This window comes from Cryptomeria japonica, chromosome 10, assembly GCF_030272615.1.
Source record: "Cryptomeria japonica chromosome 10, Sugi_1.0, whole genome shotgun sequence".
Taxonomy (NCBI): domain Eukaryota; kingdom Viridiplantae; phylum Streptophyta; class Pinopsida; order Cupressales; family Cupressaceae; genus Cryptomeria; species Cryptomeria japonica.
Window position 1 is genome coordinate 571487242 of NC_081414.1, and position 21841 is coordinate 571509082.

General features: G+C 35.1%; 1 protein-coding gene and 1 long non-coding RNA gene across 2 annotated transcripts in view; both read right to left on the reverse strand.

Annotated features, from left to right (window-relative positions):
- LOC131045500 (uncharacterized) overlaps window positions 1–15922 on the reverse strand; it is a 70694-nt gene extending 54772 nt beyond the window's left edge. The window contains exons 1-2 of the long non-coding RNA XR_009105818.2: window positions 15684–15922; window positions 6158–6245 (exon numbers count right to left, since the gene is read on the reverse strand). This is a non-coding gene — a long non-coding RNA (uncharacterized LOC131045500). The remainder of the gene's footprint in view (window positions 1–6157; window positions 6246–15683) is intronic.
- Window positions 14168–15686, reverse strand: LOC131045499 (F-box/LRR-repeat protein 13). Its single transcript, XM_057979080.2, has 2 exons — window positions 14603–15686; window positions 14168–14514 (listed from the first exon to the last, which is right to left on the reverse strand). The coding sequence occupies exons 1-2, from the start codon at window positions 15602–15604 to the stop codon at window positions 14248–14250; spliced, it is 1269 nt and encodes a 422-aa protein (XP_057835063.2). The 5' UTR covers window positions 15605–15686; the 3' UTR covers window positions 14168–14247.
- Window positions 15923–21841: the final 5919 nt, after the last annotated feature.

A 21841-nucleotide genomic window follows, 5' to 3' on the forward strand; every position in this document is an offset into this window, starting at 1 on the left:
TAAAAGACAGAACAATTTGAAAATTTTGGCTAAGTGTTGATAAATAAAGCAAAAAAGGTTGAAATCAAGATGAAATTTGCCTAAGGTTCAAAACTTTAGAAAATTTGGCTTTGTGTTGAAAAAGTTCAAAATTGCAAATTTCCAAGACATCTTTCAGGAGAATTTCAAAGTCAAGTTCCACACTAGAGGTCAAAGTTAAAGTGATTCCTTAAGCAATTTAAGGGATTCCATCAAAATCAAAGTTCCCAGACTCGGACTCGGCTCTGACTCGGCAAGGCTGACTCGGCTCGGACTCGGCAATGACTCGGCAACGACTCGGCAAAATAAGAAAACCCTTGAAATTTAGAGATTTTTAACGATTTAAAACTTGTTTCATACACCCATTATTGAATTAAGCTTAAAGACACTATAACATCATCAAATAGAAGCTAATTTGATCACATACATAAACATACATCCATCACATGCGTAGAAATGTAAATTGTAGCTGAAGGAATTAGAAAACATAGATAAATAGAGTTATAAATGTTGTCCAATGTATATAAAATCCATGACTTCAAATGTTCCCAAACATATATGTAACTGCAAAGTGTAAACAAAAACAAGTCTATGGCTCAGGCTCTGGATCAGCCTTGTCTATCTGCCTCCTAGAGAGGTGTCTAAGGTAGGTCCTGGATGACTGAGTAGCCATAGTCTCTGCATGTGATGTGCCAATCTGAGTAGCCATAGGTGTTGTGCCTGATCGTGCTCTATCCACCTCCTCTGCCATAGCCACAGCCTCAGCCTCTCTATCTGCCTGGTCAACCCACTCAAGGTCCTCATCAATGAAGACTGGATCGGTGGACTCAGTGAGCCAATCGGACTCAAGGTCGACTTCCTCTAGAGTGATCGGAGAGGAGACAGCGTCCAAAATCTGTTTGGTCCTGAGACGGAGGTTTGCTATGCTATTGTTCTATTTATCTCATTGTGATTGAAGTATGCAATATAGATTTGGAAAGTTGAACTTCAAAAAAAAATAACAAAACGAAAAATCCATAAATATAGAAAAAAAACCAACATAATCAATAAAAATTAACACTTACCTCTTTCAAATTTGTTGAGAAGTGTTTGAAATGAGCTTCTATGGACTCCTTGATGCTCTCAATGTAACTGTAGTGCTGCCCCAATGTGATTTGTGCAAGCTTTTCACCTCTTCCTCTCAACTGGTTGCAAAACTATGGCTTCCTATTTTTCTCTCTTCCTCTCTTTTTTCCTCTCTTCCACTCATAAAAGTGAATGCCAATCCCTTTTAGGGTTATAAGAAAGGGAAATGGCAAAAAAATCATTAAAAAATGTTGTTTCTTTTTGTTTTTTTTGGCTGCACTTTTTTAAGTGACATCGGCTGGGTCACGACCCTCGGACTCGGCAAGTCAAGGAGTGACTCGCTGACTCGGCGAGTCAAGCGAGTCACGCCCCCTGACCCGTCCAAGCCCGGGTCAAGGTCACCGTGACCCGGCAGGGGTCACCCGGCCCGCTGACTCGCATGACTCGCTGCGAGTCACGAAACTCTGATCAAAATACTCAGGTTCACAAAGGATTGAAGGCAAATCCTTCCAATTTCCCTCGGACTTCAGGATAACCTTCGGTTGGGATCTCCAATTTTCCAAACATGCAAAAAGCAGCTTTCACTTCAAATCATCTTGTTTTTTAATCCTTTTTAGGGGCAAATGCGTCAATTTCCAAAATTCTCATAAGTTAAATAAAAATTATCCTTTGAAAATTCCTTCAAACTTTACACCCCAGGATGGGAATCCCCTTATTGTTTTTAACTTAGAAAATTTTCATGATTTTCAAGTGGTAGATGTCAACTCAGGAAGGGATTCCAAAAAGGTGAAGATGAAACAAAGGAACCAACGGGAAAAATGATTCCACAACGCATGGAAGGACAACATTCACACTTCAAGGTGGACTCCAAAGATGAATGGAACAAAGAAGAAGGACTTACACTTCATCAAGACATTCAAGAAGATCAAGTCATCCAGGGATGACAGGCTCTACATCGACCGTGGATTTCTTTTGGAAATCCAGATTCAAAAGAAAGAACTCATCAATATGGAGGATTGTTCAAGAAGCACAAGATCAAAGTGAAGATGAGGATTAGTTCAAACATAAAGAAAACTTTAGAATGATGGTGAAGACAAAAGATTCCACACCAAGGAGCGATAAGTTCAAGACATAATGAGAATGAAGAAAATGTTCTATTCATCTTGAATTTCCTTTGGAAATCCAAGAGTAAAGTATCAACACTTCTTCATGATGGAGAATCAAATCTGAAAGGGAAGCTAACGTGGCATCCCAGCCATCAATCAACCAATCCAAGGGTTCCAAGTCAAACATGTCCAGGTGCAATGAGCCAGACTCAAGTGGAAGATATTAAATGTCTCCTATTTTCTCATTGGTTATCCAAAACATTGTAATTTTCTCATTGGCCAAAACGAGTTTTCTATAACCCTAATTAGGGTTTTATCTGTTAATCTTGGCCATTGATCTTTAATCAATCTAGGTCATTGTTTTGTAATGGGGTGTCTACATAAATTAAGAAAGGGAGATATTTCCGAGAAATTGTTGTAGTGATACTTCTTAAGTCCTAAGACATTGTATATTGTTCAATTGTTGGTGAGTTTTGTCTACTTTTGCAAGTTAGCAAGGTTTCTTGGCTTTCAATAGTATAGATTTCATTTTCAAGTTGATAGATTGAATGAAGGATTTGATAGAATTGCTTAATGTGGAATGGATGTGTTCATACTTTTGATAATTGGATGATTTTCAATTATTGTGCAAAGTTAGCCTGAACTAGTAAATGAAAACTTAACTTCTATTGCTATATTCATTGTTCAAAATGTTGGTGAATATCAGTGATATGAAAATCTTTTAAATTCTTTAGAAGATAGCACCATTCTTGTGTAGTTGAATTTGACAAAGCAAGAATGGTTTTTATTTCCAATTTTGCAATTTTCATCTCCAAAGTTTATAGGATTAGATTAGGATTAGAATTTTCTTCCTAAACCCTCACCCTTTTCCCTTTTTTTTCAAGTCTTGGTAGAAGTAAGATTGGAAAGAGTTTATTACAAAATCATTCCAAAAAAGAAGAAAGTTACAAGTGTCGGCAATCAACAGAATCCTTTGATTGATTCACTCCTCGAACAATTGTGTAAGTCCCCCTTGAGATTAGCAGCATATCACAACAAACCAACTGAGACTATAGGCATGAATCTGGAACCTTGGAGTCATCTTTGTGATCACACAGTCCATTTGTTTAGCACATAGAAGATTTTGATCAAGAGAGAATAGGATATCTCGGGGTATTGTATTATGAGTTGTGCGTGCATAAAAAACACACCAACACTACTAAAGATGAATTGATGAAAGAATGGTTTATGAAGGCCTTTTCAAAGATGTACAACATTTGAAGAGGGATCCAAATTTTGAAAGAAAACTTTTGTCAATCTTTGTGATCCAACATTCAACAAACTTAAGGCCACAATAAGGCTACATTAGCTCAAAATGACATAATCAAATGATGGATATGGAATGGCAAGGATGCCATGGAGTTGAGGATGACTGCCACTTGTTTCTATTCATATGTTGTCAGTCACTCTGCTACAAAAAGGAATTGATCCACAGATAACTTCATTTATTCTATCAAAAGGAGAACGATTATCTCTTGACAATCAAAGAAGTTGGTGGTTTTGTGCAGTGCCTTGCAACTTCAAAAATAAGCAAACTCTTGATGATTGTCAAACTCAAGCCACATGTTGGGATTTGATTTTGAAGATACCATATAGCTCGCTGAAGAGACAAGAGGGGCTGATTGGGCACCATTGGATGAGATAGTCTCACATATTGTGAGAGTATCAAACTCAAAACTCCGGTTTTGATGCAGTGTTAGCAGGTGAAAGTGAGGTGCAGCAGCAGATTTTCTATGTTCTTGTCATTTTCTAGTTGTGACTTGTAGCCTTTGAGCATTTTGTTGTAACTGTTATATAATATATATGCATGCTAACAGTGAAAGCAATGAAAATTTGATAGTTTGTGTGTTGACTCTCACATAAATTCTCAATTCAGCTCTCTGTTGTTATGTACTAAAGTGCTATAATGTATATGATGAATGTCTTAAATATGAGTACTTGAAATTTTCTATATTTTTTAGATTTTCCCTAATTTTTTAGTTGTCATCCTCTACCATCTCCTAGTGTCTCAAACATGTGTCCCACCATCGCCTACCTTCCCCTACTGTCTATAACATGCGCCCCGCCATCCCCTACCATCCCTATCCCAAAAACCTGGGGAACATGGACAATTAATAATCATCCATATAAGACAAGAAAATTAGTACACAAATGGTATAAAAGCAATGACTTTGCATGCCTAGATAAAAGTGCTGAAATGAAAAGCAGAAAAGGAATCCAACAGTCAGCTTTTACATGGCAGGAGTGAGATACATGTAGCTCACCTTGGATTACAAGCATTGCTAAAAGTAAATGTCTGCATGTGTAGCATGGGAAGGCACCATAACCAACATATAGATTCTGGCCAAAGCAACCCTAGAGAGGTGATTGTCCACAGAAGGTAAGTACCAGTCCACGAGAATTTCAAAATGGTTTGGAAATGGTTCTAAGTTCTCCAAAACTCCATGGTCTTTAATGAACTTATACTCCACCTGTTTCTCCTATCGCCACCCACCATGCTGTTTAATCCATCAGAACCTTCCCCTGATAGGCCTTGCAGCAATGTGCAAAGTCACTAACATGTATCAAAAGATTCAGTAACATGTTTTGACAGCTCAAATACCTTGACAGAAGACCGAAAAGTGAAAAATATCAAACCAACTTTTAGGATTGGCCCAGGCACCACACTACACACCCCAAGGAAATGAGATGTTATCAAAAGGTTTGTTGGATGAGATTCAAGGACTCGGTGATGCCTAGAAACACTGTCTGCAAGAGAACTCAGATGAAGGTCACAAATGGTGGTGGCCAGGCCAGTATAAAACACCATCTTTCTTATACTACGGACAAGGCTAGGCATTGCTACTTCAAAACCTGGAAAAATGCCTGTAACAAATAGATATTGTGAGTTCCTTCTGAGATTTTGTAGGAACTGATTACATGTTTCAGCTTAAAAGGGGGCAATACAAGTCAAATGTCTTCTACTGATAACAGGAAATTTCATTACCAGAAAATGGGTTTACTCAAAGTTCAATACCTGAGCAATCTATTGATATATCTTGTAAATCCTGTGTTTGCATAATATCTGCATATATAATGACAATCTTGGCATAAACCAAACATAAAACCCAGTTGTTCAAAATGCATGAAGATAAATTTCGTTCAAAAGAATCTTTATGGATTGGTGCATGTCATTTAAATTCTACATGCACCCTCCAAGGCTCCTTATCTTGTTTCATGAAACAAGCTCTTGCCAACAAGAATCTGACAACTAACATAAATATTCTTGCTCAAAAAGATGCACAAAAAATAATTACCACAACCAAGTTCGTACTCATTGGTTGATATTATGTAGTGTATTCCATTCCCAACAAAAATCTAATTAAACAAATCCTGCTGCTCAGTATGTTCCATAAAAAATTAATAACACAAATCAAAAATCCTGCTGTTCATAGAGTTGCACAAAAACTAAATCACACATATCAAGTTTATATGAATTTATGCCAATCCAGAAATATCCCCAGCCATACAAGTGGACCCTGCTCATGTTATATTTTAGCCCAGATTGATTGGTTAATGACCTAGGTTTTCAACACATACAAACTTCAATTTTCATGTAATTTTCTCTAGACTTGTGACACTGACAAGTAGAGGTACCAAAATTAAATAACTCCAACAAACTTCTTCAGGTTTCAAATTAGTTTGTCCTTATCTGGCTATTTATTTCAACCTCCAAAGAGCACACAGGTCATTACCAAGTGTAGAAGAATAGTACAAGAATGGCATAAAAGTAATGCATGTCCATACACAAGCACTGCACTATAGCGTTGGATAAGAAGTCAACATTAATTTGGAACAAAGAATAAGCAATGCCAGAATGTAAAATCTAAGAAAATCTAGTCAGGACAAAAAAGCTATATTACTGGGCTCTTCTCTAGATGCCCCCTTACCTGTGCCATTGCCTGTACTGTTCTGGTACCGGTACTTCTCTGGGTACCTCCTGGCTACCTCACAGGCTCTATTACTCTCGGTATCCGTCTATCATAAAAGACATAATTTCAAAAAAACAGTGCAGTTTTAGGTAGGACATTTATAATATAAACAAAAAAAAAAGATAAAAATTTTAAATTGCTACAAGAAAATTAGAAAATGACAACCAAACTGCTGATAACTGTTAATGAATTGTAGCTTCGATCGGATTATTCCTATCGATGAAATCAAATGCATAAGTGGCCTACCGGCCTTGAGCATTTGATCTCTATCCTTCTTCTGTATTCTGCTATGATTATTGGTTATCATATACATGATTGAAATATAACTATTATTAATCATGCTGTTAATTTTGTCCATATCATTAATGTTAATCATGCTGTTAATACTAATCACATTGTTGATATTAATTTAGACATACATCCATATTGAGTATCGATATCCACATTGCTGATATCGATATCATACTATGCTATCAATGATAGCATACTATGATACCGATATCATATATATTAATGTTGCATTGATGTCATTATGGTTTGATAATGAGAATCGACCTTGGTTAAAATTACAATATGAATCAATATTAGTATCAATGATAATTAACAGCCAACACACATTGAATAACATTAGTTTGTGTTCAGTGGACAGACATGTCTCTACGTGGACTATGTTCGCGTAGGGACGGAGACATGTCTCCACTCATTAATATTTATATTCGATCCAATATGACTTGGGAGGTACCGAAATCAATAAGTACTAGACAAGTCTCAGCGATATATATATTTTGGAATCGTTGGATCAAGGATATATAGGCAGCATTATATATACAGTTCTGATTTGCATTGCAATCTCATTGTATTGAAGCATCTCCTTATTAATATTGATATTAAGAATTCTGCAGATTGATATATATTCATATTACATTGATATTAATATATATCCAAGAAGAAATTATAGAGACATTGTGATCAACATATTATATAGAAAATTTTTAAAATACTATAACCTCTAAATCTGATCAAACTTTAACATGGTATCAAAGCTAGCATAAGGAAGATCCGATCAGATTGATAACGAGAGGCAAACTAACCACCATTAAATTCTCTAGAATTTCATATTAAGCAAAATGGGGGATGGTGTTAGAGTTGAGGACCGACTTGAAAGAGCTGCAAATTTTGTATCTTGGAAATTTAGAATCATGCTTGCACTAAGAGAACATGATTTGAATGCATTTGTGGAGAAGGCAATACCTATACCTGATGAAGATGATGAGAAACTTCTATAGACGAAGAACAACAACAAGGCTATGAAGATACTAGTGGATGCAGTGAAGGATCACATAGTTTCAATCATATCCAAACTCGATGCAGCATATCAAATGTTCACAACTCTAGAGAACATGTATGAAATAAATAATACTAGCAGGGCTTTTGCTCTAAAACAGCAACTCCACCATGTCAAGATGAACAAGGGAGAAACCATCATGTCTTACTTCATGAGGATAACAGAGTTAACAGATCAGCTATCCACCATTGGACACATTAATGATAGCAAGGAGTTAACAATGTTGGCTCTCAACGGACTCCTACATCTTGGGAAGCATCCATGCAAGGGATAAGTGCTCGATCTAAACTTCCTAAGTTTGATCGTTTAAAAACTGACTGCATTCAAGAAGAGTCAAGGCTGATAACTAGAAGAATTGGATTAAACATCTCAAATGAAGAGATTCAAGTCTTAAATTCTAATTCTCATAAGAAAGGGAAGAAAGGCAACTTCAAACGGAAGAAAGGAAAGGACTCCCATGGAAAACGCTCGTTCAAGAGAAAAAGGGACATGTCTAAAGTACAATGCTTTAGGTGTGACAGATATGGTCACCTTGCAATGAAGTGTCCGGATAGGCCTAAGCCTCAAACCTCCCTAGCAGAAGTTAGTAAAACAAGCTCAGATAAGGACTCTAAAAGACTTGTATTCTATTCAGCCCTATCAAGCCAAGTATCTACCAGCCTTATTACTTGGATCATAGACAATGGAGCATCCCGACATATAACAGGATTCAGAGAACATCTTGATAGCCTAGTGGAAAATTCAGATAAAGAAGTCACCATTGGAGATGATTCCAACTACCCTGTGAAAGGAATCGGAACCTGCACTATTCAACTAAAATCAGGCATCTCTCTTCAACTAACAGGCGTATTGTTTGTGTCGGGTATCAAGCAAAATTTGGTTTCCATTTCAGCTCTTGAAGACAAAGGATACCGAATTACTTTCATGGATGGTAAAGTTCTAGCGTGGCCTAAGAACTCAAATATAAAGAAAGCTCACACCATAGGAATTCGACATGGATGCCTATACAAACTTTGCACTCCTCCTTCTCAAGCCTTAATTCATGAATCTTCTACTACAAGTGAGATATGGCATAGAAGATTAGGGCATCTTCACTTTCAGGCGTTGCCTTAAATTGAGAAAATTGTGACAGGCTTACCTAAACTAAAACAAGATCATGAAGGAACTTGCAAAGGGTGTGCCTTAGGAAAGAACACAAAGGGCACCTTTCATAGTAGTGAAAGTAAATCTAAAAATGTATTAGAACTCATTCATACAGATTTATGTGGACCTATGACAGTAACCTCTTTAGGAGGATTTTTGTACTATGTTATTTTTTTAGATGACTACTCTAGGAAAACATGGATGTGTTTTCTGAAATGTAAAGAGTCTAATGAAGTCCTTATAAGATTTAAGGAATTCAAGGCTCTAGTAGAGAATATGTCAGGCAAAAGAATCAAAACCCTATGGTCAGATAATGGGGGGGAATACATTTCTGATAGCTTCAAAGACTTTTGTAATAATGTTGGGATTAAGAGGGAGTTCACTGTTCCTCACAACCCTCAACAAAATGGGGTAGCAAAAAGGAAAAATAGAACTATTGTAGAAGCAGCCAAAGCTATGATGCATGATCAAAACCTTCATACCTCCTTCTGGGCTGAAGCCTCTAGTACTGTTATTTACATTCACAATAGATGTCCTCACTCCCTTCTAGATGACAAAACCCCTGAAGAAGCATTTACAGGGATAAAACCTGACATAAGTCATTTTAGAATCTTTGGTTGTCATGTTTACATCCACATACCCAAAGAGAAAAAATCTAAGCTAGAACCCTCAAGGAAAAAGGGAAAATTTGTTGGCTACAATGAATCATCTAAAGCCTATAGAATTTATATCCCCGGACAAAAATTAATTGAGCTAGGCAAGGATGTAATATTTGAAGAAGATGTTGCATTTAAAAGATCTAAAGACATTAATGAAATTGATGATGAGTCTCCTCTAAATATGGAAGAGGATCATGCTTTTGAGATTCAGAGGGAGACACGTGAACCTATAGAAGATAATAATCACAATAAACCTATGGATTCTGCTGACGAGCCTAGAGACCCTACTGTGAATCGTAAAAGACCTCTATGGGCGAGGAAAATGATTCAAGAAGTTGTAAATTATGCAGCTCCAAAAGGAACCTTCAGGGAAAGCAAGAGACCTAATAGATATTCCAGCTATGTTGCACTTATGAGTGAAATCATAAAATCAAAACCTTCTAGTATTGAGGAAGCTTTCAAACATCAAGTTTGGAAAGATTCCATAACAGAAGAATACCAATCTATACTTAAGAATGATGTCTAGGACATTGTACCTAGACCAAAAGACAAATCAGTAGTTTCATCTAAATGGCTCTTCAAAATCAAACATGTTGCAAATGGGAGCATTGAAAAATATAAAGCAAGGTTTGTTGCCAAAGGTTTTTCACAAAAGGAGGGAATTGATTATGAAGAAACATTTGCTCCACTTGCTCGATATACCTCCGTCAGAGCTGTGATTGCTATTGCCGCATCAAAGGGATGGAAGATTCACCAAATGGATGTGAAGACTGCTTTTCTTAATGGCATAATAGAAGAGGAAGTGTACCTAGAGCAACCTGAGGGATTTGTGGTACATGGAAATGGTTCTCATGTTTGCAAATTAAAGAAGGCTCTATATGGTCTTAAACAAGCTCCTCGAGCCTGGTATGAGAGGATAGACAACTATCTTTCAGGATTAGGTTTCTCCAAGAATGATGCAGATCCGAACCTTTACTTCAAGGTAATAAATGGTGACATGTTGATTCTCATTCTTTATGTTGATGACTTGTTGTTTACAGGAGAAGACCTTCTCATCACCAAGTGTAAACAAGACCTAGCATCTGAATTTGACATGAAGGACTTGGGTCTTCTACACTATTTTCTTGGTTTAGAAGTATGGCAGCAGGCTGATGGTATTATCAAGGAAAATACACTATTGACATTTTGAAAAGGTTTGGAATGATGGATTGTACACCAATGTCTACACCCATGGAGACAAATCTACATAAGTTAAAAGAAGCGGCAGCAAACTCTGAATTAGCAGATTCCACTCTCTACCGGCAGATGATTGTGTCCTTGATGTACTTGGTCAACACTAGACCAGATATTTGTTATGCAACAAACGCACTCAGTCAGTTTATGTGTGAACCAAGACAATTACACTTAGTTGTAGCAAAACATATTCTGAGATACCTATGTGGCACAATTGAATATGGATTAAGATATACTAATGTAGATCTAAATCTGCATGGATATACTAACTCAGATAGGGCTGGAAGTGTAGTTGATCGTAAGAGTACTTCGAGGTGTTGCTTCAGCTTAGGATCAGCCATCATTTCCTGGTTTAGCAAGAAGCAATCTTTAGTTGCATAGAGTTCCACCATAGCCGAGTACATTGCAGCATCTATGAGAGCTTGAGAAGCTGTGTGGTTAAGAAAACTTCTTGTAGGATTGTTTGGACAATCCTTGGATCCCACGATCGTCCACTGTGATAACCAGAGTTGTATAAAGCTTTCAGTGAATCCAGTGTTCCATGACAGATCAAAGCACATTGAGATCCCTTACCATTATGTTAGAGACATGGTGGAGAGAAATGTTATTCAGTTGAGATATATTAGTACAGATGAACAAACAGCAGACATTTTCACCAAACCTCTCTCCAAAACTAAGGTGGAATACTTTAGAGGTAAGCTTGGTATGGTAGAAAAGTAAATTTATCTGAGACTGAGTCTCAACAATATAATGTATTGTACTAATATATTTGAAAGATGTTTAATGTGTAAACTCTTTTGTCATGTGTGTGATTACATGACTTCATGGGCCCCTGTGAACATCTTGAAAGGTGAGGATCTTTCAATGATGTACACTTGTTCTTATGGTTACTGTTGTAAGGTGACGACTTTACAATAGTTAAACCTTACTATCATGATGGATATCATGTGACTTGATATCCATGGACATGTCATGATAGTTCATATCTCTTAAGTGATATTAACTGAGTGGTGAGTAACCACAATGAGTTATATTACTGAGATATTTCATGGTGGATATCATGTGACGTAATATCCGTGGATATGCCATGAGCAGATATTCTTTTGGTAGGCATCATGTGACTTGATGCAAGTGCACATACCAGAAAGGATATTGTGAGTATGGTGAATATCATGTGACTTGATATGCGTGGACATGCCATTAGTCCTGAGGTGACATCATTCATGGTGGATATCATTAGACTTGATATTTGTGGATATGCCATAACTCCTGATATCACATTGAGGTGATATCCCTCCCACACAATATACAGATCTATTGTGTTTACATGAGGATAGTAATCATCCTCCCTAGCTAAGAGGGAGTGTTAATGAATTGTAGCTTTGATCGGATTATTCCTATTGATGAAATCAAATGCATAAGTGGCCTACCGGCCTTGAGCATTTGATCTCTATCCTCCTCCTATATTCTGCTATGATTATTGATTATCATATACATAATTGAAATATAACTATTATTAATCATGCTGTTAATTTTGTTCATATGATTAATGTTAATCATGCTGTCAATACTAATCACATTGTTGATATTAATTTAGAGATACATCAATATTGAGTATCGATATCCACCTTGCTGATATCGATATCATAAATTGCTATCAACGTTAGCATACTATGATACCGATATCATATATATTAATGTTGCATTGATGTCATTACTGTTCGATAATGAGTATCGACCTTGGTTAAAATTACAATATGAATCGATATCAGTATCGATGATAATGATAATTAACAGCCAACACACGTTGATTAACATTAGTTTGTGTTCAATGGATAGACATGTTCCTACGGAGACATGTCTCCACTCATTAATATTTATATTCGATCCAATATGACTTGGGAGGTACCGAAATCGATAAGTGCTAAACAAGTCTCAGCAATATATATATTTTGGAATCGTTGGATCAAGGATATATCAGCAGCATTATATATACAGTTCTGATCTGCATTGCAATCTCATTGTATTGAAGCATCTCCTTATTAATATTGATATTAAGAATTCTGCAGATTGATATATATTCATATTACATTGATATTAATATATATCCAAGAAGAAATTATAGAGACATTGTGATCAACATACTATATATAGAAAATTTTAAAAATACCATAACCTCTAAATCTGATCAAACTTTAACAATAACCCTTCTGCATTTGGTTCTAACTATGTTACCAAGTATGTCAATATGCCTCACCTTGCCCAAACCTCAATTGATATGTATATGTCTCCCGGTTTTATGGTTTCGTTATAAAGGCCGTTTTAATGTCTATAGGTTATTGTAGATCCTTGTACCATTTACATGATGTGCACCTATCCATACAGAATGTCCATAAATGTGCAAGGTCAGAGTGTGTATTACAATAAATTACTCAAATCACAGAGAAAGGACTTTGTTCATTAATGGTTACAGTAGTAAGTGATTATAGTCTATCCTGGAACAGTAAATAGAAAATGATACAACATGATTGTGTAATTGAAGTACCCCATCTTAAACAGTCTCAGCATTCAAAATTAAGCTGAAAGTATTATATTTAATCAGTAATCTTCATGAATTATAATAGTAATTATTATTTTGCAGTAGAATAGACATAGCAGCTACGAGCGCATTACAACAAAATGGAAGTGTTCAATCCTTTTTATTTCACAGACATTTTGATCTATCGTTTTGAAAATGAAAACCCATGGAAATAATCTCAAAACTCTAAAATTGAAATGCACGTAAGCACGTAGTAACAAACTTTTGCATTCTGTTTTGCAGTGTCTATAGAGAACTGTATCCAAACAAGACAACATCAATGAAATTTAACTCATAGTAGCATTCCATTTACACGGTATCATAAAAGTATAAATGGAATTAAATTGCCCAGGTTTAAAATGGGAAAAACTTAACAAAAACTTGGGAATATAACAATGTACAAGTTATAAAAACAGAGAAAAAAACTAATTTTGTTAATTACATGTTAAATATAGTGTGAATAGATCAAAACGAGATGTTATAAATTATAAAAATGCTAATATAAAAAATTTGCATAGGACTTTTCAAAACTTTAATATACTTTTACCTCAGAGGGCTTATGAAAAAAACATAAGGCTGGCCATAAAATAGCATATTTCTATCATAAAGCATGGCCTACTATTTTGGGGCGGCCCTGTGTTTTCTAATTAAACCCTTCGCTATGAGATAAAATTTAACCTCTAAAAACAATAATCTATTCAAAGCAATACTTAAAGAAAATTTAAGACACCCTTAACCTAATTTTAGAACAAAATTGTTCAATCTGCCTTCGCTCTATATTATTTTGGTGTCTAACTGTAAAGATGAGCCAACAACGATATGTATAAAAAATCAAAACTACTTTTGAAAAACTGGGAAAAACTAGATAAAGAAAAAGTGGTCGGTGGTGATTACTTGGTGTTATTCACGAGTTTCTTTTGGTGTAATGGTTGTATGGACTTTAACTGGTAAAGAGTTCTTTCTAATTTCAACAAATACACACTAAGAACATAACTTTAATTGCAAAAAAATTGGAAAATCACTCTTTTGAAACCTTTCCTGCATTTAATTGTGAATATATACATACTGTACACTTATATAAAATGTTCCTTTATATAATGATTATTGTTGCTTCTGCAGAAGATCTTTCTAAACCCAACAATTTATCCATTAGAATGAGATCAAATTCGCTAGCAGGAGGACAGTTTTTTGATCTGAAGGGCAAAGAAACTGCCATTGTTTCCAACGACGGACTATTCTCCAGAATGCAGCCTACTAAATGCAAATCCTTCTCACCAAATACTGAGATGCTAACGTGCACTTTCTTCAGCTTTTCCAGTGGATTTGTCAGAATTGATACCCTACCATTCACTGTGTCCTGCCATGAAAAACATTGCACATGGAACTTCATATACATAGAAGACAAAACTGGGAAGTTTAAAGCATTCTAAAGAAAAATTACTTACATGAAAACAATAGGTATCCATAGAGAGTTCTTCCAAGCTGGGAAAGCTATTGAGAATGTTTACACAGGGTAGATTTGTACACAAGCGCCGACAAATTGGCACATTTATCTCCACGCCTAAGTCGTATATAGCATTTATTATCTGGTAAAACTCAGGCCTGCGCTTGAACACAGAATTCGTTTCGAGAACGAGGGTGTCCAATTGAGGGCATTTCAATGTAATCGAATTGGGTATCAAACAATATGGTGAATTGAGGTCTATGTTATCAGGATTTATTCCAACCCCTATTCCAATATTAAGATAACCAAGAATTGGAGAGCATATTTTTAAATCAGTTAACCCTTCACAACCAGAGAGTGTTAAACTCTCGAGACGGGGACATGCTGCTATGAGTTGCTCGAGGATCCCATCATTGAGCAACATTGCCTGGAGAGAGCAAGTCATAAGACATGGAAACCTACTAAAATTTGTGGGAATGCTGGAAATTTCGAAATTTTGTAGACATAAAACGACTAGACGATCACAGGTGAAAAGATTACTCGGCACAGAGCATGAGCTGTATGTGTTTTTTAGGGCAATTTTTTTGACTTTTCTTGAAGCTGCAATATCAATGCATTCTGCAATTTTGTTGCAGAGTTTGCGCTCCCAGATATAATCAAAGTCGGATTTATCAACCTCGAGCTCGAAGCTATCAAGTTGGACAGAGCCAGCGAGAAGAAGCTTTTTAATTATCATCTTAGCTTTCCTGTTTGACGCCACGGACCTGAAAAACTGACGAGGGAAGTTAAGACTGGGCAATCGAGTCCAGAGGCAACTCCATCTCCGAGAAAGAATGGAGCATTTTATGGCTAGTTTGAGGGGAAGCCTGGTGAGGATGTGATTGCAAAGAATATCATCTGGCAAGGCACTCAATCTGTCCCTGTGATCTGACAATTCACTCAATCTCTCCGCAGGATTCAATATGTACTTGTGGTATCTACCATTCCCCCATTGCCATTGCATTGTATACGCCCAACCAAGAAAACTGTTTGACGTGAGGAAAGCACAAATTCTTGAGTGGGTTTGTTAGATTTCACATTACCTTGTATCTATTAGGTTTGTGCTGTAGCAGAACGATTCGGTTGGTTTCGGCCTGATTGGAAAACCTATTTCAAGATTTGATTTAACCAATCCCCCGATATGGATATTGGACTCGTTGCATACATCCATTTTTGAGATATCTCGAGTGAGCACTTGTACCAGAGGGGTGCAAGAATTACGTCGGTAGAAATATATTTAAAAAACTTATCACTTCTTTCTTTTAAGATGAATTTCTATTGTTTCATTCACCTCCAATGGAATTGAAGTCATTTTGAGAGAATCATTATTGATATTAAGTTTCATTTTATGTAAAGATGATGTTTTCATTATTTTTTCGGTTTTTATAATATTTTATTATGTAGGTAATGTATTTTTAATATTTGATATAATATTGATTTTAAATTAAAATGTGAGAAAAATATATGTCTTAATTTATTTTAATTATATTTGATATGTAGTTAATCTTTATACACGATCTTAGATTGATGTTGTCAAATGCTTATTTTATATCTAGTTAATCCTACTAGTAGTCTTAGATTGATGTTGCTAGATGCTTGTTTATTGAGACTTTAACGATGAAGCATATGGCATAAGTTGATTTTAGCAATTAAAACACAATTTTTATTGTAAGAAGGGTAGTTTCAAGAAGATTTCAACTTCCAATGCTCAAGTTTTGATGATTTGGGGATAAATTTGGGCTATAGACTATGTTTTTTGATAGTTTAGGGGTAGTTTTAAGCTTGAAACGCATGGTTTACACATATGGAGGCTTTTCTTTATGAAGAAAGAGCAATTTAGTGTAACTAAATGCAATTTTGGTGCTATTCAAAGGTGGTTTTGGGTGGTTTTGTGTAGAACTCGTGATTTCAATGATAAATGGGTGGTTGAAACTATTTAAGAATTGAAGATTTGCAATATTACAATGAGTTTGGAGCGGTTTTTCATTTTCAATTTATTGTCATGTCAAAAAGATACGGTAACTACTTATCATGTTCAAAGGATGTATGTAATACCCCTCCCTTGATCGGACTCTATTTAACCTAGTTTGACTATGGTTGACTTTCTCTATTGTTTATGTGGTTGGATGATACTTTATGTCATGATGACTTTTATCATGATACTATGCTATGATGTTGTGGATTTAATAAATGTTGGTTATGCATTATATCCTTAAGGATCTTTGGATGTTAGATATTTTGCTTGTGTACTGACTATGGACTGACATAATTACTTTATGTATGAGATATTTCATGTGTGTGTATGAGTCTATATGGGGTGCGAGGGGATGACCTTTCATCACTCACTTCAAAGAGACACAGAATGTCATGATTCTCCTCCACTGGAGTGCCTGTAAATGTTGGTATATGTATGTATGTTTTCTCGATGATGCAGAACTGTAGGTACAAGGCATTGACTCCACCTAGCTTCACAAGTTTGAGTGTGCCTACATTATCCCGATGGAAGTTGTGGGAGATAGCATAATGATCGTTTCTCTAACCCTAGCCTTTGCTCGACAACAGAGCAATGGCGCTTGTCCTATGTCTACCCGATCGGAAAACCACTTAGGCAAAATCCGATAACCCTGGATATGTTGTGTGTGAGTATGTGTTTGCATTTCATTTGGGTTTAATTTGTTGTATGTATTGTGTACGGGTTATTGTCTTTTTGTTTTGGTAGTTTTAATTATTAATTTTTCAAAAAAAATCTATTAAAATTTGATTTAAGTTTATTTAAATATAAATATCGGTATATTAAATAATATATATACATATTTGTATAATAGTACTTTGTTGATTAATTAACAAATAACATGTATATGCTTTTATTAGTTAAATTAAATAAAGACATAAACAATTAATAAGATTAAGTGAGTATTTAAAAGATAAAAGATTAAGTTATATAATAAATCTAATAATGAAAAGTTGTTAATAAAATATAATGAAAAATAAAAATAAAAACTAAAATTAGGAGTTATTTAAATTGTAGTAATAAATTTCAAAATGGCAGTTTTTCTTTTCTGGGGAGGGGAAAAAAACTGGCAGGAAACCATTATTATGCTGGAAAATGGGCAGAGAAGGGGATCTTTTTCTTTTTACATGTTTTTTTGGGGGGTTTGGAGGAATTTTACATAGAAATGGAGAATGTGGATCTTTGCATGTGTTGTCAGATTTTGGGTAGATTCGGTGCACTTAGCTCTTGTTTGATTGGATTTTGTGCATCTTGATCTTTTATTCACCTATGTATATATATATATATATATATATATATATATGTATATATATATATATATGTATATATATATATATGTATATATATATATATATGTATATATGTATGTATATATATATATATATATATATATATATATAGAGAGAGAGAGAGAGAGAGAGAGTTGTTGATTAGAAATTTATAAATATATAGTTTATTTTGATGTATAAAGATGTATTTTGATTAATATAAGAGTATTCTGGTAAATAAGATTTATTTTGACTAAAATCAATGTATTTAAATTAATACATTATTGATAATATAAGTTGTGTGGATAGGTATTTAACTCTTTGAAGTATTGTTCTGGTGTATTTTGTAAATAAGGGATGATTAATTAATTGGTTTTATTTTTTATTGGGGAAATTATTAGAATAATGTTTAAAGGGGAAAGTGTGCATTTTATGTTTTAAATGTGTTATTGTATGAATTATGGCATTAGGAAATGAACTTGAATTTTAGGTTATAGATCGACCCTTTTGTTAATACTTGTCTTTTCCCTTCAAGTGATCTTGTGATAGTAAGTTGGCATGTATGTGTTACCTATGATACATAGCCCTTGAGAGTTTTCTTGTGAAGGGTGCTTTTGTGGTCTAGTGTAATGGAAATTTTGGTGCTAAATATATTTGTGATGAATTTGAACAATGTTCACTCTATGCCTTGATGTTGGTATTTTTTACTTTGGAATTGAATTGACGTTTATTTTAACCTTATTCCTGGCATTTAATGCTTATGTAACCTAAACCAATGGGTGTCAGGGTTTTGTGTCTTTCTTGTTGTCTTGGGGGCTCTAGAGGTTGGTCTTTGGGCTCAGTTTCTTTTGTCAGTGCTTTCTTCTTTTTTTTTCTTTTTTTTTTTTCAGATTATTGTTGGGCTTTAATTATGGAAGTTTGTGATGGCTTATCAGTCTCTTGGAATTATATGATTACTCTCCTTTTAGGATTGAGCTATGTTGAGATATTTGATGGAAGCTTTTGTATTTGATGCTTATGTGGTTGAGATGCGATGTAATTCCAAATTTGGTTGGATCTTATTATTAGGTAAAGGTGGTTTCGATCTTTTTATGAGACTTATGGGATTATTTTATGTTGATTCATATGTTGATGGTTGGTTTTGAGTATGTTTGTGTCATAAGGGGGAGTGGCTTCCAAGTAGGGGTCGAGACCCAAAGTGGCTGGGGGGGTTGGGTTTTATACACATTAAACAAGATAATTGTATGCCCCACTCATGGATTGAGTGCTCATTTAGGCTCAAGATGAGGTGTGGAAGGCCTAGAATGGAAAAACCAACTACCTTGTCCTCATGAAAGGTTTGTTGGGTCCGCAAGAGTCTTGTATGGGGGCTAGGGGTCGGGAGAGGTTGTAAGGATAACCCAGGATGGGGGTTGGGACCTATGGAGACTTGCCAGGATAACCCATATCAAGCTATGCAATGACACTCTTCCCTTGTGAGCACTGGTGTCTTTCTTATATGTTTGCAGCCTCTGGAGTACTCTTGTTTGGAATTTTGTCTATGTATATCTTGCTTGTTATTTACCCAGTGGAAGTGTGTTTAGTCCATGTGTTGTGTTTCCTTGTTTGATTGCTTGATGGCCTTATGTCTATCTCCTAGCTCGGGGGTGGACCTTTCATGGTCGAGTGGTAGATGCCTTCTTCCATCGGGGATTTTGTATCAGTCTTGCGTGGATTGGCTTCGTACTTGTTCTAGCTTACTCTCTTGGGTTTGGTCAGATCAATGTTTCAGACCTTATGTATATGTCAATTATACTTTTGTGTATCAGATGTAACCTATGTATGTTCATGCCTTCATGGCAATGATATAATCATGATGTAAGTATGATGTACTTATGATGTAAACTTGATGTATATAAAATGAGACTTAGATGGTAGGATTTTATATCAGTTAATGGAAACATTGATTCTATGCAATAAAAATGCGTTCTTGATGAATGTAGTTTTAGAAATATTTATATTATGAAATGTAAATGTAAGATTCAATAATTTTCTTAAATGGATTACTTTAGTTGTTGTTTTTTTTGCTTAAGAACATGTATGTATCAATGTTATCTTTAGTTAGATTAATTTACTTAAGTGATGTTTCGTCAGATTAAGTAACCACATTGAGAAACCTTAGGGAAAATGTTGTAGAAGTCTTCCGCTTGTGCATTATTATTTAAATTGCCTTATTAATGTAATTGGATGTTCATTAAATGTTTAAAAAAGAAAAAATCATTTCTCTCTCTTTGGGAAATGTTAGTCTATTCCTCTAGGGTTTCTTGGCGGGGCGTTACAATATCCAGGTTGACTTAGTTTTATTTTATATTTTAACATCACTTGCCCTAAATGTGGGTGCTCCTTACATGAGATAAAAAGTACAACATTGCTGAAAAAACATGAAACCTAATTCCTGAGGGCATTCAACATGGTATAATTACACAAAAAATAGCTTAGAGTTGGAGAACCGTAGAGTCCTAATTGATCTACAAAAAATAATAGATTTTTCAAAAACATTGATGTGCTTGTGTAATATATTTTTTGTGAGACTTAAAATAAATACTTTAAATACAAATCACGGATAAATTTCATTGTAGAGTAGAAAAGATGACATCCCATGTCACTGTTTTGTTGCTTATCACTCCCAACAAAAAAAACTTTACCAGAAACTTGTTGAAATTGTTTGTGATCAGTGCCTTACAGTTGATATTTTATTTATATTATTTTGTTATAGAGTAAGATATTAATAATATCTTAATATTTTGGTCAAGGTCCAATCATCTCTACATAATTACTCAAGTAGAGTCAATAAAATGTCATCGTCAACTAAACCTTTGATATAATTGCTCAACTAAAGTCGTGTTAATGTGTCAAGTAAAACTAAAACACATTTACCAACCAATGTTTGGTAGTTATTCACGAATAATGTCTTACGAAGTATTTATATAAATGAATTTTAAATTTCTTCTTAAAATTCAATAGTAAGCATAGAACAATCTTCAATCGATTGATAAAATAAGGTATTTTAAAGGTTTACCATTAGATTGCTTTTGTGTGCGTTACCTTAAGTAATACACTTTACTCTACTTAGACAATGAATGTACCAGTGCATGGTTTACCAACATTAACTATCACGATCGACCAACTTCAATTAATTTAAGCCTCAACCATTAGGTCAAATATATAGATCCAAACATTTAAGAAGGTTTGGGTATTAGTAAATTATTGAATTCTACTAATATGTAGTTAAAAATAATGGGCATGTGCACAAAGATGGTGGTCAGAAAAGTGGACACCACCCAAAAAAAACTTGGAAAAACAGGCAGCGCGTACGCGATTTTAAAATTTCAAATTCTCGCGTACGCGCTTAGGTTTGTTCTTCCCGAGCCTAGAAAAGGTAGTGCGTACGCGCTGAGCTTAGGAAACTGAGCACGTACGCACTACGCCTAGGAAAATTAGCATGTACGTGCTGCTTATAGGAAAATGAGCGCGTGCGTGCTAATAATCCTAGTAAAACCGCGTACGCGGTGCCTGATGAAAAAAGTTTTTAAAAAAAACTGGGTCCTCATTTACCCAAAAAGCGTGTTTTTTACTTTTTTTTTCCCCATTTTCTAACCTAAACCGCAAACGGGGTGCGAAATTTGTCCTCAGGCTATGGATCAAGGTTAGTTTTTGTTTTTTTTTTGTCTTTCTTTCTGGTTTATGCAATTTTTTTTACATTTTGAATTTAATTTCATTAATTTTGATTACATTTTTTCATTTTTTGTTTCAAAAACTAGATTCTTCTAATCCAGAACAAGAACAACCAAATGCACCTCCTGAAAACCCACAAGAACAACCAAATTCACCTCCTGAAAACACACAAGAACAACCCCCAATTCCTCCTTTTGACTGCACAGTC

Coding starts and splice junctions, on each gene's coding strand:
- LOC131045499 (XM_057979080.2), bottom strand. CDS start 15,604: ATGCAATGGCAATGGGGGAATGGTAGATACCACAAGTACATATTGAAT. Junction 14,515..14,602: donor TGGATACCTATTGTTTTCAT/GTAAGTAATTTT, acceptor TTTTCATGGCAG/GACACAGTGAATGGTAGGGT.